General features: G+C 36.0%; 1 protein-coding gene across 2 annotated transcripts in view; it reads right to left on the bottom strand.

Annotated features, from left to right (window-relative positions):
• LOC150109062 (CCR4-NOT transcription complex subunit 3-like) overlaps positions 1 to 17246 on the bottom strand; it is a 436445-nt gene that overhangs the window by 410521 nt on the left and 8678 nt on the right. For both annotated transcript variants that reach the window (XM_090405199.1, XM_090405207.1), the window contains exon 2: positions 4601 to 4668. In XM_090405199.1, the coding sequence (XP_090261325.1) occupies positions 4601 to 4668 (68 nt within the window). The remainder of the gene's footprint in view (positions 1 to 4600; positions 4669 to 17246) is intronic.

The raw sequence follows: 17246 nt of genomic DNA, 5'->3' as shown, positions 1-17246 counted from the left end.
TTGCTGACCTTCATACCATATCCATTACAACAGTTATTCAATTTAGTCAGGGAATCTTGCAGACTTGTAGATTTATTTAGAAGTATAATATCGTCCACATAAAGCAAAGAGCTGACATTAACATCTCCAATTTTGATATCACATGGACCACTTTCCTTCATAATGTGATCCTTATAGATAATGAATAACAGAGGGGATAATGTACATCCTTGTCTCACACCAGATTTAACATTAAACCATCTTCCTGTACTTCCTTCAATTCTAACTGCTGACTTACAACTCAAATACAGACTAGGTATTGCTTGATATAATGTCCCACTGACACCATATAACTGTAGCGTATTGAATAGCGCCTCTCATGGCACTTTGTGATATGCCTTTTCCAGATAGACAAAACTTAAATACAGATCTTTATTATATTCCCATCATTTTCAGGATCGTAAAGTGAAGATCTGATCCTGAATCCAGCTTGTTCATCACCAAGCTTTTCTTCCACAATTCTTCTCAACTTATTCGCAAGTATACTGGCATAAATCTTACCAGGAACACTCAGTAGGGAAATACTGAAATACCTCTGTAATTCTCACATTCAGTTTTATTTCTCTTTTTATATATGTATGGGTACTATGAAAGCTCTGCTCCAATCATTGGGAATTTGCCCCTCTGTCCAGGCCTTCTGAACTATACAGTGCAGCCACTGTAAGACTTTTAAACCTCCATACTTCAGCATTTCTGGTCGAATATCATCTACTCCTGCTGCCTTTCCACATTTCAAGCCTTTGATGGCTTCCAGTATGGATATGTATTCTTGACTGCATGCCTGGCGAGTGTTTTTTTACCACTGTGCTGTCATTACTGCTTGTTTCATTTGCAATTTTTCGAAGTAATTACTCCACACTTCAAAGATATCTTTTTCTCCCATTTTCTTGTCACCTTTATCATCTCTAACTCCTTTTACAGCACTCTTTACTCCATTTCTAAGCTTCTTCAACAACCCCCAGAATATTTTGCCACCTTCTTGATGTTTATTTTCTATGTTCTTGCCAAAGTCCTCCCATGACTTTTGTTTAGCTAGTTTTACAAAGTGTTTAGCTTTCTTACATTTGTTTCTGTATTCTCTAAGAGCACAAGCTGATTTATTTGCCAGGAACTTTTGATTGCTTTCTTCTTTTCCTTCACCACCTCTTTAACTTCCTGTGTCCACCATGGAGTTCTGATTTTTCTATCCTTGCAGACAACCTCACCACGTGTTTCTCTGGCTGAATCAATCAGGGTTTTCTTCAAGGCTTGCCACTGAATCTCCAAGGTTTGATTCCTGTTCTCAAGCTCTTTCATTTTTCTTCAATAACCTTTGTGTATTTTAGTCTACAGTTCACATTTGAGAACTGCTCAACTTTTCTTTGCTTTAAAACTTTCTTACATATCATTCATTTCAATATGAAATTCAATTTTATCCTGCTCAAGACTAAATAGTGATCACTTCCAATTTCAAATCCTCTGTACACTCTGGTGTCCTGCACCGGGGAGAAAACATCACTATCAACAATAACATAGTCAATGAGACTTTTCTTATTCCTTTCCTCTTCTCTCCATGTGAATATGTGCACATTTTTATGTTGGAACATGGTGTTAGTAATAACCAGTCCATGTCCTGAGCAGAAATCCAACAGGTATTTGCCATTATTATTAGCTTTGCGCTTTTCTCCAAATTTTCCAAAATATTTTTGTATATCTGACAATCATTTCCTACTCTGCTATTTAGATCCCCAACAAGGACCAACTTTTCATTTTACATTGTGTCAGTTGCTTTCTCTAAAGGACTCAAAAAATTCCTTCACTTTTACCTTACTAGAACCTTCTGTGGGACCATAGGCACAAATAAGTCTCATTGTCCAGTTCCCCATTCTGATATTTGCCCACATCACTCTACTTGAGACTGCCTGCCATTCAAGAAGATTAACAAGTCACTGTTAATACATACGTGATAAATATTCTATAGGAAGTAGCCATTCTGTTGCACACAGGATGTCAGTTTCAGATCTGGAAGTGATATGAGTTTAAAGTGATAAGAGTCATCTTTTTTAAAATCACTTGTAGTTTTTGATTCAATAAAATCTAAGTAATGATCTTTTTCATAATCCATAGTAATATATATGTCCAAAAAGAAGTGAGCTGTGCATTATTATTATAAGTTACTGAAGCAATATGATGTGAAGTCAGCTACCTTTATATATAAGCAACCTACAAGTAAAGATACTTCATGTAAAAAGCTTGTTTATTCATGCCTGGGTAAAGAATGTTGGTCTGGTTGGCCGAGTGGTTAGCATACATACTCTCCAACCAACAGGCCATGGGTTCAAACCCAACTGTGGCGAAGTTTGTATAGCTTTATCAATTTATAAGGCTTGTTCTTTATTTATTTATTTTAATTCACAAAAAAAAAAGGATGTAGCCATTCTGTTGCACCCAGGATGTCAGTTTCAGATCATGAGGGTTGTAGCAAACAAGAGCTCTATTAAACAAGGTTTTGATTATGCCCATTTTCTGAGATAAATAATGTGCAAAGTGTATATAATGACCAGTGAAGGTAAGCTTGCAATAAACAGAGATAATCAGTTCACTAGAGGGAGAGGAAGATGTCCATTAAGGTTTGATATGGTCTGCCAAAAATCCACTAAGAATCTCTTCTTTAAGAAGAAGAGAAGATTAAGAAGGTATTCTTAATCTTGCAAAATTTTTATCAACTCTTAGGTGATCTGACTGGCCATTCTCACTAGTTTATTAAAAAAAAAGCTTCAAATTTCTTCACCAAAATATTACAACATTCTCCTTATGGCCTGCTGCTATCAATAAATTTTGATATATTCAGTCTTTATTTATGAATGTTTCTTTTGATAAAACTGTGCAGTTATCACATTTCCTCCAGGCATGTCAAACTGTTTGATTTCATCATTCACTATGACCACTTTGCAAAATGAACTCTAGCAGAATAAAAGAACTTCCATGAGAAGCCCTCTTTCTTTTGCTTTAACCAATTTCTACTTTGAGAATCTAGAAGACACCCTATTCTCTGCCATACAACCTCAACCTGAAAATGTCTTACCCTCTTTAACCTTCCCCCCCCCTTTCCATATCAACTTCACCATGAAGATTCAAAATAATGGAATAACCTTCTTGGACAAACTCCTCTTCTGTTTCCCCTCCAGTGTATTGACTAACTTTGGTTATCGCAAACTTGCCTTCACTGCCTATTATATCAGCAAGACTCACCACATTGTATCTCAAAAAATGGGCATCGTCAAAACTTGTTTGCTCAAACTCTCATGATCTAAAATCGGAACTTAACAACATCCTACATGCAATGCAACAGAATGGCTTCTGCCTGAAACAGATTCAATGCATTGTCAACTCTTGCAGACCTATTTCTAAAAACTTTGAAAATGTAGGAAAGGTTCTCAACCAATTTAGAAAATCTCCAAGAAATATATCTGATTCCCCACATTTTTTTTTCCTGTCAATAAGCTTCTCTTGGTTACCTTCCTCCAAGGATAAAGGTCTAATCTTTTCCTCCCAAGTGTTTTTAAGTTCCTTGTGATTGCCATCTCTTTTATTTTGGTCAAACAAAACATTCTGTTCTGAAAAGACTACAGGAACACCAGTCTTATAGCATGTGTAATAAGCCTGATCTAGCACAGTATGGATATTACTACACTGCTGCCACTTCATAGTGTTGAAGCACTACTACATTCACCTCAATTTAAGCAGTAATGCCAGATTTTCTTTACCTAAAATTTGAGAGAGTCTTATTCTTCTTCTTAGTTACAAACAGTACTATACTGCATACTAGCACTCGGCTCATATCTTTTAAAAATCTACTGTTATTCTACTTCGTACTGTCCATTCACTGAAGATGATCTGCTAAATTCTGATCAAAAGATCTGATTTAACCAACTTTTGGTGTCTGTGTTTCAGTCTGTTTTTGTTAGCAGATTTCCCAAGCTGTCAATAATTACATATTATTTTATACATCTCTTTTATTTTATATGATTTCTCATAGAAACTTGAGATTTTTTATCCCTCAAAACAGGCAAACAGCCCCCCCCCCCCTCCCACACACACAATCTACAAACATTAAATATTTGTTGGAAGAGGAAGGTAATGGGACACCACCTTTTTCTATAATAACTTTTCCTTAGTAAAGTAGCAATGCTACTTGCTTTGGAGTATCACATTCCCCCAAACACAAAAAAAATAAAATAAAATAAACACACCTTTTATAATACAACAATGAAATAAATGCAAGGGGGAGGAAAACACCAGAAAAAACTGGAATGAGCAATTTTACATTCTCTTCCTTTTTTCCTCTCCCCCCTTCTTTTTTTTTTTTTTTTTGATGGAACATACGGCATCATTTATGTTGAATTAAAAGTCAATATATTCTTATAATGTCAAAAATGAAACTTCACAAATATGCCAAGTGTTCATTACATCACAATTTTTTTTTTCTTTTTCTAAATTACAAAACCAAGTGTTATCCGTTCATGACAACTAAATGTGCTGATTACCAAAGATAATTTTGTAATAAAAAAAATATACTTACCTTTTGCCAAATATCTTCAAATGTTTCAACACCTTCGCTTACTTTTTTTAAACACCTTTCTATTTCTCCTGACAAATAAAATAGTTTCAATTTAGGTAGAAATCAGATGAAAAAACTGTTTCTTAAGGCAATATTATATATCCAAAAGGTACATAAAGGAACAGATACTCATAAAATCATATGCTATAGCATTAAAGGAGTTAACATAATCAGATTTTTTCTTCACAAAGTATTAACAATGTTAACAAGAGCACATTCAGGTTCTTGAAGAAGGGGTCGTATTTTGAATCTATGTTCTCCCCAAGATCTTTTGCAGGGGCAAACCGCCTGGCTAAATAATATGAATTGACATGGCTAAATAATGAGCAAGAATGAAAAATAATTTAAGACATTTTTTAATTAATAGTAATGAGAAAATGAACCGGAGAGTCTCAATACTTGTGAGACCAGCTCAATTTCTTGCATTGCAAGCCGATCTCGAGAGCTTCGGATATTCACTTTGATGCACACCAATCCGTACACGGAAGAAGACAAAAATCGGGATCTCGAATGCAACAGTATCGTTCGCAAAGAAGATCTTTTATGAAAGAGACATAATTTTGATCTTTAAAATTGCTGCATTTCGTAGTTTCACTAATGATGCTTTCAGATGTGTTACTGCATTTATCTAACTTGGCTAGATCATGGCAAAGGCAAGATGTTTACTTAACTGAAATATAGCCAGTCTTAGAAGCCAGAAAATTATCCATCATGGAATTGAAAGACACTCCTGGCAGTCATTTTCAAAATCTTCATCAGCATTTTTCAGGTGAATGGTCAGACCTTCACATTGATTATTCAGATTCTAATGTTATTACGTTTAAGACTACAATATATGATAAATACATAGGCACAGTTATTAAACACCTAGAAGCAAGATTTCAGGATATGCCAATCATTTCCTACTTTTCAAGACTTTTCAATGCAGAAAGTCATGATCAACGTGAGGCTTCCGAGATTCTTTTTGATTATTATTCTAGAAATGGAACTCCTGCAGTTTTAAACTATGAAAGACTAAACTAGAATGGGCAGTTGCATCAAAAATGATTAATGGACAGTCATACAAAGATCCAAGACAAATACTGCTGAAATTAACAACACTATCTGAGCTTAAAGAGTCTTTTCCAAATTCAGCAAAACTAGCTGCTGTTGGACTGGCCATATCTGTGAGCACAGCTGAATGTGAAAGGGGTTTCTCTACATTAAAAACGATAATGTTGAGAAAACGATAATGTATGAGGAATCACATCAGATTCCTCATACATTTTCGTTTCTCATACTCATCTAAATAATCTGATGCTGATTTCACTGGAGGGACCAGATCCAACATATTTTAATTATGAAAAAGCTGCTGACAACTGGGCTTCTAAGAAGAAGAGAAGAATTAATGTATATAGAATTTTAAGCTGAGCATTACAAGGTTTTTCATTACTTAACGAGAAAATAAGAAAAATCCTAGTCTTGTTTGTTATAATTACTAGATAATATATTATCCTTGTTTGAAGTAATTTCTAATAAAATTACTATTTTAATTTGTTATGAAAAAGGCTCTTTCTTAACTCATTCAAAATTTTTGTATGCCTGGCTAATGCTTCATTCCACCCAGCTGGTAAAAATTTCTGGGGAGAACACTGTTAATATATATATATACACACTAGGGAGGGATCTGCCCCCTCCCGACGCCTACGGTGCCCCCTCCTGAGTTCCAGACTGGTAGGTGGTTCTCCTTGAATTCTGATGACTCAAATTTTGAAGACTCGAAAGGGGGGTCTCCCCCCCCCCCTCAAATTATGCAAAAAAATAAAAGTAAATAAATAAAATAAAAATAACTTGAAAAAAATATAAACAATAATAATAAAATTCTTATCAGGCCTTATCATTTTCTGGGGAGAACACTGTTAATATATATATATACTAGGGAGGGATCTGCCCCCTCCTACGGTGCCCCCTCCCAAGTTCCAGACTGGTAGGCGGTTCTCCTTGAATTCTGATGACTCGAATTTTGAAGACTCGAAAGGGGGGGTTCCCCCCCTCAAATTATGCAAAAAAATAAAAATAAATAAATAAAATAAAAATAACTTGAAAAAAATATAAACAATAATAATAAAATTCTTATCAGGCCTTATCATACTAATCTACTATAGGTTTACAACCTTTTGCATGTGGAAGTAATAAAAAAACCTAAAAGAGCCCTATGACATATTACTCATTACTCTTTCTCAAGTGGACTAATCTCTAACCTAACTGGCTATCTTATGTATCAAGAAATTGGAAATTTCAACTTAATATACTTGAAACTTATTGCTTATTCAATCCCATTCCCTCCCTCCATTTCAAGTTTTATCCCCCCCACAGAGAGAGAGATGATTTTGCAACCTATCATGCATGAGGGTTGATATAATAATAAATGTAAAACACAGAAATTTATCAAAGAGCCATGCAAAAGCTATCTTGATATATCAGTAATGTGCAGTGTGTTTTCTTGCACATTTTCAATACCTGATAATATAATTAAAATGTTAAATATCTTTTTATAGCAAATCCTTGTCCCATATTGAACGCATCTATCGATCCAATACTGGGATCCTAATCCTTACTAACCCCCATTACCACCATCACTTCAGAAACAGAGGTTATCATAAATTTAGCTTGTTATCTATCTGAAAAGGAGCTAACTTATACAGATATGGAATTTTTTCAGATGGCATAAGCAACAGAAAAAGGGACTATCCCTGGAAATGAAATAAAACACTGCTACAAGGCAATACAGATGATGTAGAAGGCATTGACAATAAGTTCAGTCAATGCATGCTGACTTACAAAATGACAGTCAGGCTCCTACTTGATCTAAAGCATTTCCTCTTATCTTAATATTTATATCAGGTATTTTCTCTTGTTGCCAGCATGGTTTTGGTTTTTTTGAAGTTGAAATTAAATCCATATTTTTCACTTAGTTTCAGCATCTCTTCTAGTAGGTTATGAAGATCTTTATTTTCAGCCAGCAGTACCATATCATCTGCATATCTTAAGTTGTTTATATTTCTGCCTATGCTATGATGGTAATGGAGGTTATTACCATCCATTCTGTTAATTGCTGCACGATATTATAGGAGAAAGAAGACAGCCTTGTCTGATCCTTCTTTACTGGGAATTCTTCCAAGGTTTCTCCTGATATTTTTATTGAGGCAGTTTGCTTCCAATATAGACTGATCAGTAATCTGATATCTTTACCATCCATTCCTAGAGCTTTTCCAGGTTTCAATTTCCTAATGGCATTTGTTACTTCCCAGGTAAGAATAGTAGGTCCCTCCAAATTTTCTCCTGATATTTTTATTGAGGCAGTTTGCTTCCAATATAGACTGATCAGTAATCTGATATCTTTACCATCCATTCCTAGAGCTTTTCCAGGTTTCAATTTCCTAATGGCATTTGTTACTTCCCAGGTAAGAATAGTAGGTCCCTCCAAATTTTCTTGTAATAGCTTATCTATTCTATCATGACTGTAGAGTTCCTTTGAATATTCTACCCATCTATTCCTTATTTTGTCTTTCTCTATTACAATGTTTCCACTGGCATCCTCAATCCAATGAGAGCCTACTCTTTTCCAAGATTTGCTAGTTAGCTCCCTAGCTTCTTCATGAAGTTTTCTGGTTTTGTGTTTTTTTTTTTTTTTTTGTCCAAAAGCTCAATTTCCTTGCATTTGTTGTTTAGCCATAATTCTTTTGCAACCCTACATTTTTTTCTCATCTCCTTCTTTAAGTTCTTGTATTCAGGACAATATTTGTGTTTCTTTCTTTCCTCCATCATTTTCAGTACCTTGTCATTCATCCAGGGTTTACTCATCTTCTCCAATTTGGGAAATGTTTGTTTTACTGCCTTTTTTTATGCCCTCTTTAAATTTCTGCCATCTATTATCCTCAATCTCATCTTTCAGGTAAGGATACTTGATGGAATCAAGAACATTAACAGCAGAGGATTGTGCCAGTTTCTTTAAAAATTTATCTTGTATTTCTTGATTTTTAAGGGAGACAAGATCATATTTTTCTGTGTTTATTGGTTTCATCGTTTTCTTTAATTTTATTGCTGCTTTAATGACCATTGGGTTGTGAGGCTGATTCAATATCAGTCCCCAGGTATGTTTTGGCTTGTAAGATGTTATTCCAGAAAATTTTTTTAATTGTTATATAGTCAATCTGGTTCCTATAGCCTGGACTTTGCAAAAGTGTTTGACAGATTATCATATGATAAGCTAGTGTACAAGCTGCAGGCAATGGGAAAAGTTAGTATATTGGTTGTCTGAACAATACTAGCAAGTTGTGCATGATGGAATAGTGTCTCAACAAAGGAGGATAACCAATAGTATTGGCTTTCCTCCTTCACAAAATCAACAAAACACTATGCCTAAATCCCAAACTCAATCTTCCCACCTCTCAACAAAACCAAGAACATAAAAAATTCATTGATTCATAAATTCATTCATTCATTCCCTACAACCAGGATACCTCAGAAACTATCCCACAGGTTTTTTTAAAAAAAAAAGGTATTTTCATCACCCATGAGGGGTCACCACAGTTTAAGACCTGCTGATCAGACCATCCTGGGGTGTACAGCATCCTGTGCTGTACACCCCAGGATGTATGTGCCCAGTTGCATTTATTTGTACCCATGAAAATGTCTTAGTGACCAAGGCAAAATAACCAGCACAATAGTTTATTAGCTAAATAAATTTAGTTAACAGTTATTATCTCTAGACATGCATCATCTCTATTGCTTCCACAGCACAAGGAACTCTGGTGACCAGATCTGTGCATAGCACTACAGATGTAGCAGTATCAATTTATAAAGATGGAGCAATCTTATTATTGCTATTTGTGGGTTCTTCAAATTCCACGCAATTCATTTTGGCCACCTTTTTAATATGTCAGCTTCTTGTACACAAATCCTTAGCCTCATCAATTTCCTATGGACCAGCCATCAATAGCACACAGTTTGTAATATTTTCAATACAATACTTAACTGTGTATACTAAACTGATTTTTTATCATCTGACAACTATTATCTTTAGCTCATATTTCCAGTCTATTTTAAATCATCATATAGAGTTTTTACATCACTACTTAACTGTTGATCTACCTAACTTCTCAAAAACAAAATATGTCCTACATTACTGATGTCCAAATAGCAGCAACGAAAGTAAATAGTTCGGCACCACACTGCTGGATTTAACTTCTCCATATACTCTTTGATGAATGTTCACCAACCATTCTCTTATCCATATCTATCTTAATAACTGTCACTTTATTATAATAGTGAGTAAATTACTAAGGCAAAAACTAGCACTCAAAAAATAATGTTACCCATCAGAGTATCATATTCCTGTCCTCCATTTCTTAATTTTACCTGTGACCAACTTTTCAATACCTTAACAACCACACTTCCTTCAAGCAAATAAATTATTTTGTCCTCTTTCCACTACCTTGAGACTTTAGTAGTGCTAAGACTTAATTTGATCGGAGGCAATGCCAATTCCCATGCACATTTTCCTAATACATGAGCTGATATCCCATCTAATCCCATGGCAATTGGTTATTACAGAATCTTATGTTTGGCCACAAGATTCTGCAATCCCTAAGCACCTCCAATTAATCTGCCCCAACAAAAGCCTCACCATCTTCTCTTTCTACTGCACATTATGATCTCAGATAAAGATCCATCATATCTTTTGGATGGAGATGACACTTGACAGGACAGGACCTTACTGGTCACCCTTATTCATCACTGTATTTTATACTGCTCATTAGCTGCAGATCACTTTTTCCCCTTCAACAGATTTTTTTTTCTTTTTTTTCCCAGCTCCAACTTAATCCGCTGTCCAGCCAAAAGGCTGCAGGTTTGAATCCCGCTATGGGCATGGATGTTTGCGATTGTCAGTGAAATACTAGTGGTGGTGGTCAGTAGATGGTGTTGGTGTAGATGATGCGGTTCACTGTAGTTGGTGGATTGAGTAGTGGAGATGGAGAGTTGTAGATGAGGTGACCTCCCTCAATGAGTCTTTGGACTCCTTGGAGGTGTCACGTAATAATACTCATCCATCTAACTCCTACCCATTTTATCCTCAAACTCTGGGTATACAACTGCTTCCTTCAAATACCCACAGCTAACTCTCATGCAGTGCTATCATTTTTCTCTTGCAGATTCTTATGCCAAGCGGCCTATCATAAACAGCTGCTACAGAAGGGATACATATAGTTTCATATGTATCCCTTCTTAAGTGCAACTTCTATGTTTGATAACTTTCCAGATCAAGACTTCATGATCACTTTCTCCAAATGGAAGCGATGTGGCTTAGTTGCAGAACATCCTTTCATGCAAATCACCAGATCACCCTTATCAAATGTTATCCAGGTAATTTCTCTCTTAGCATGTGTATAAATTCCACTTTATGTCTCCTACATGACCTCTCTTCCTTCCAATCTATGACCCTTATTGCAAGTTCTGCATAATAATTACTTCCCTGTACTCATTATTCTAATTTACTGATGAATGATGTTCAAATCTTCCATTACCTATCTCCAGGCCCACAGAAACAAACCAGTCACCATATATTTTATCTTCATGGCTTTTTTCAAACCTAGACAGCCTCTGCAACAACCCAATGTTTCTGGTTGCAATTCAGGTTGTGGGTTTGAATCCGACCATGGGAATGGATGTTTGTAAAAGCCTGCATAGTCTTAAAGTCCATAATAAACTTAACAAGTTCAATAAATTGAAGTAAACTAAGAGAAAAAAAAATCCTGAATTCAGTCCAATGTTTGGATAAATCTATGCAAATCTTAACAACAGCTTAAAGAGATGAGGATTAAGCAGATGCCTGCAAAATATGGTGCAAGAAAATGTTCACTAGGAATATCTGCCCAGACTCAAATGCTGTTGGAATACTTGGTGATAAGAACAATCAGCTGCTGTTGGGACAGTGCTGTCTCATGAAAAAAAAAAAAAGAACATCAAATATACAAATCATGAATTCCTTCTCAAGGCATTAACAAAATAGTCTTTTCAAAACTGATTTGATGTCATGAGTGTAATATGTATGCATGGCAAAGTGTAAGGAATGTGTTTGTAGATAGAATGGACAGGAGACGAAGGAAAGTATGGATTTGTAAGAAGTGCAATATATTATTAGACCACGAGGCAATGAATGCAAAACAGATGGTGTAAATGAAACAAAAGAAATTAAATAAAAGCAATAAATTAAAGATACCAAGAAATTATATTCTTGGTTTAATCCTTTATCCAAGTATAAGCAAACAAAGTTTGCACCTTAAGTATTTTCAGAAGTATTTCTTTTCAGAAATACTTCAGGTAACTTCAGGCACAAACTTTGTTTGTTTACATTTGGATAAAGGATCGACCAAGAATATAATTTCTTGGCATCTTTTATTTATTGAAAGCTAGTGAAACTGAGGGAGTGAAAGAATGCAAGAATGTAGAAGTGAAAGTTAGCAAAAGTTAATGAAAGCAAGAATGTATGTAGGCTGTTCAATAAGTAATAAGACTAATTTTACTGTCACGAAACCACTCATCACAATATTAATTTATTTGAAATAAAGAAATGTTGCTGTTATTGTTATTATTAAGAAAGTGATATGAGACGTTTAGTGGAAACTAATGAAAGTGTGCAAAAGATTAGAATGAAAGAAAAAAGGGTAAAAGAGGTGACAAGTGACTCCAGGATAGCAGCACATGGAGACTCCATAGTTAGAGGATTAGATAATGAGAGAATCCATAAGGCCTACTATCCAGTATTAACAAAAGAGATTGATAGATGGCATATACGGGCTGATGTGCCAGAGTGTAACGTGACTAAACACAAGCTTGTTTCGGCGCGCCTACGAGTGATTAAATTTTGTGTGCATTTGCAAAAATTGGCATCAGACAAGCTTAAAAAGCTTTCTGTTCTTAAAAAGCTTTCTAAATGTCGCCTTCTTGTTCTAGTCTTTCTTTCCATTCTGTGCACACATCCACTCGATGCTGCATTTGCTCTGGTGTCAAGAGTTTGGGAATCCATCGGGCGCAAACACGTTTCAGTCCCAAACGAGTGAACACTTCCCACAGAAATATTCAGGACAACATGCAGCTGGCGTACTGTAATTCTGCGATCCTCCTTGATGATAATTGCTGCTGTGTTGATCATTGTCTCTGTGATGGAGGTTGGGGGTCTTCCCTCACGTTCAAGATCTTCCACATTTTGCCTTCCTTCCTTAAAAGTTTTATGCCAGTGAAAAAAACTTGCCCTCGACATTGCTTCATCGTGGAAAGCTTCGTGTATCATGTTAAAAGTGTTCGATGCCAATTTTTGCAAATGCACACAAAATTTAATCGCATAACGCTGTTCCAAGGACACTTCCATTTCGACGACTGGTCGAGGTTCATAGGCACGCCGAAACAAGCTTATGTTTAGTCACGTGACGCTCTGGCACATCAGCCCGTATACACCATTTATCAACCTCTTTTGTTAATACAGACAGCAATATTTCTTTATTCCAAAGAAATTAATATTGTGATGAGTGGTTTTGCAACAGTAAAATTAGTCTTATTACTTATTGAACAGCTCTCGTAGAAGCAAAAGTTAGTAATGAGGGAGTGAAAGAAAGTATGAATGAGGAAATGGAATTACGGTACATCAGAACAAGAGGTTGCGAGGCTACGAAAGTGACAGAGAGTGAAATTGTCAGAATGCAAGATTTGATGAAACAGTTGTTGAAAATGAAAAATGATATGAGGAGTATTGTTATTATTAAGAAAGTGATATGAGACGTTTAGTGGAAACTAATGAAAGTGTGCAAAAGATTAGAATGTTGTGAGACAAATGATTTAAGTGGGCATAAGAAGCATGTAAGGGCGAGGTTATTGAAAAGAATGAAAGAAAACAGTGTAGTGGGAAAGGTTGTCAGTGTGTTGCTGAGATATGACAATGATGAGTTGAGACAGAGAGCTGGAATCATGAATGGTATGCTAGGAGAAGGGAGTACGGTTTGTGGATGTATGGCATGTGTTTGAGAGAAGAATGGCATTATACAGGTGTAATGGATTGCATTTAATGGCTCTGGAGTGAGTGTACTGGAGGAAGTGTTGCTAGATGGAAGTACAGTGTGTGAAATGAAAGAGATCAAAAGTAGGAGACAAAATGAAAGATCAGGAGAGTGGTATTGAAGAGACAGAAGTGCCTTGCAGTGGAAACAATGGCAGTGTGAGAGAAGAAGAGAGAGAGAATGGGAAAAAAAACGGGGGGGGGGGGCAGGTGGACAGCACGACGTGCCGCAGGGAGAGTGGATGTCGAAAATAGCAGTGAATGTGTCTATTAAGATGGAGTATATATTGCAATGTGGGTAGAGAAGTTGAGACTGAGCAGATATATGTGTTAAGTAGTGATAAAGGTGATTGAGCAAGGATAGGTGTGGTGGGGAAATCACAACCAACCAGTGGTTTGGATTGGAGTAGTTATAGACCTAAAAATGAAACAATGTTTGCTTACAAATGCCAGAAGTATCAGAAATAAGGAGGATAAAATGGAGGATTTATTCATCGCAAAATCATTGAAATAAGTAAAACATGGTTGAATGAAAACGATATCGTAATGGGAACAGAAATGAAAGGATACAGTATCTTTTACGAGGATAGAAAGGGCAAGAAGGGAGAGGGAGTGCTGCTGATGATACCAGGGAAATTAAGTCCACTTAAGGTAGACATGAAAGAAGGAAATAGTGGCACTAATGAGGAAGTGTAGTGTAATGTGGAAGATGACAGGAAGACATTTTTAGTTGGATGTTGCTATAGGCCAGGGAAATGTGGAGGGAGGTGATGAAGAAATGCATAAACAACTTGGATTAGTGAACACAAGAAGATTAATTATTATGGGCAAATTTAATTATGGCAGTATAGATTGGAATGAGGTGACAGCATTTGGAAATAAGGAAAATGAATTTAGTGAGTTCTTGAGAGAACTATCTCCACTCTCTCTCAGATATCAGCTATCTCAGGCAGCACGTAAAGGAGGGCAAGTGAGGATCGAGAGTTTTAGATATGATTATTTCATCAGAGGATGTAATTGTGAGTGGGATTTTGCCTTTCCTCAAGTTAGTGAGAGTGATTGTAAAGAGATTTCCTGAATTGTGGCAAGCCATACACAGACTTCTATGAGGAAAGAGTATATGTTGAAGTACAAGGCTGATTATTATGACAAACTTAGGCGACAGCTTAAAGCTATAGCATGAAATGGAGCAGTAAGGAATTAAATGCTGCTTGGGAACTGACAAAGAAATACATAACAGCATCAATGTGTGATGAATGAGGGGCTTATCCAGTCTCATCAATATGAGACTGGATGAATGAGGAGGCTTAAGCATGAAATCTGGAAGAAGGTGCTTTGGAGGCAGTACAAGATGAATAATGGTAATAATCAGTTTCATGAAGAGCATAAAGAACAAGCCAGGAGAGTGATTCAGTAAGGAAAACGAAAGTGCAGTATGAGTAGAAATAGGCAAATCAAACAAAGAAAAACCCTAGTTTTTTTTTTTAGGCAAGTAGAAGAAAGAATGGTCATGGTAAGATGATGTTAATATATGAAAATACTAGAATGGTAACTGCTGCAGAAGACACTGTTCAGGTATTCACTGATCAATTTATAAGGGCGTTTCATCCTGTCCAGGGTGGAATCATGAGGAACTTAAGTGTAGAGGACATAGGAGAGGATGGCTTAATTGTGAGTGAGCAGGAGGTAATTCAGGAAATAACCTTGATGTCAACAAAACAACAGGATTTGATGACATACCACGTCTTAAGGGTATGTTCGAGGGAACTGGAGGTAGCACTGGCATGCTTGTTTAATAAAAGTTTTACAACAGCACAGGTTCCAAGGGAGTGGAAAGAAGGCAAAACTGTTCCACTGCATAAAGGTGGCGATAAGACTATGGCTTCAAATTATAGGCCATATATCTGGAGTTGTGGTGAAGGTACTAGAGAGTCTGGTAGACATAGGATACAGAACTGGTTTGAAAACAGCAGTATTCTCTGTGGTTATCAGAATAAGTTTGTTAAAGGGAGATCACGTTTTACTAACTTATGTACTATAACACAGCACCAAATACCCTGGACAGGGAAGATGCATATACAGTGGTGTACTTGGATTCTGCATAAGCTTTTGATAGACTGCTGCACAACAAGCTGTTAAATAAATTGAAACAGATGGAATTGGATAACAGACTTCTGAGGTGGATCAGTGACTGGTTGTCAGATAGGTACTATGAAGTTGTATGTGAGGGCGCAGTATCCCAAAATAGGAAAGTCTAGTGGTGTATCACACAGTACACCACTAGTGACCTTCAGTTTTGGACCACTGTTCAATTTGTATGTTAATGATATTGGGATGTGTTTAACTAGTGATCTGCAGCTGTTTGCAGATGATGTAAAATTGGAAAGAGCAATGCAAAGTACAGCAGATGTTATGGCCTTACAGGAGGACTTGAATAGACTGCATGAATGGGGCAGGTAAGTGGAACTACCAGTTCAATGTTGCAAAGTGTAAAGTTTTGAAATTTGGTAAACAACATGATGGGATGCAAAGTATACACTTGGTGGGGAAACTTTAAAGGAGGTAGAAGAAATGAGAGATCTGAGAGTGGTGGTGGACAAGGACCTGAAATTAAGGATGCCACATTGGATAATGGCAATGATGCAGAGGACCCTGACATGCAGAAATAAAGAGGTTATGATGCCATTATATAAGGCTTTGATCAGGCCTTATATAGATTAGTGTGCACAGATCTGGTCTTTGGGGTTTTCATATTGACAAGGATATGTTGAAAGGGTGCACAGAAGATTCACAAAGATTGTCAGTGGTCTTTGGCGTATAAGGACAGATAGAGTGAATGTAAATTGCAAAGCCTCGTGATAGGAACAAGATGGGGAATATGATTGTGAGGAGTAGATTCTTTGCATGGAGAGTGGTTGGTGAGTGGAATGCATTGCCCGAGTGTGTTGTGAATGTAGACACATTGAATCATTTTAAGGCATGGTTGGATGAGCATTGTGTGCAATAATATGTACCTCCCAAAATAAGTCTTTGACTCCATGGAGGTCAGATGTTATAATATAATAATAATGATATGCCTCTGTAGATCATGTCTATGTGCCTCTCAACATTTAATGTATGAAGATTCTGTATTTGTAAACAATGCTTAAAAATGGTAGTTATTCAGAAAAACCATATACTTATTAAAAATATTACTATATTACATTATACTTGAATGCATTTAAATATCTGAAAAGCTGAAACAATCTTTAGTTGTACTCAGTTATTTTCTTTAATTTTTAAAAAGAACATTATTTATCTTACACATGATTCAATGTGTGTATAACAAAATGATTATTTTTATGAGAGAAAATCTGAATTAATGATGGGAAATATGATACTAAATGGTGCAATCTTTATAAAAAATAAATTACAAAAAGAAATTATGATTTTGGTGAAAACTGGGTTGATATTCTTTTCAAATCAGACTCACTTCAATATATCTAATAATATGATTTATTTTCTACCTTTTGCAAA

The sequence above is a fragment of the Typopeltis vanoorti genome, chromosome 2, assembly GCF_054136105.1.
Source record: "Typopeltis vanoorti isolate ZY-2024b chromosome 2, IOZ_Tvanoo_1.0, whole genome shotgun sequence".
NCBI classification, from domain to species: domain Eukaryota; kingdom Metazoa; phylum Arthropoda; class Arachnida; order Uropygi; family Thelyphonidae; genus Typopeltis; species Typopeltis vanoorti.
Note: the sequence above shows the minus strand (reverse complement) of the source record. Positions and strands in the feature narration are given on the sequence as shown.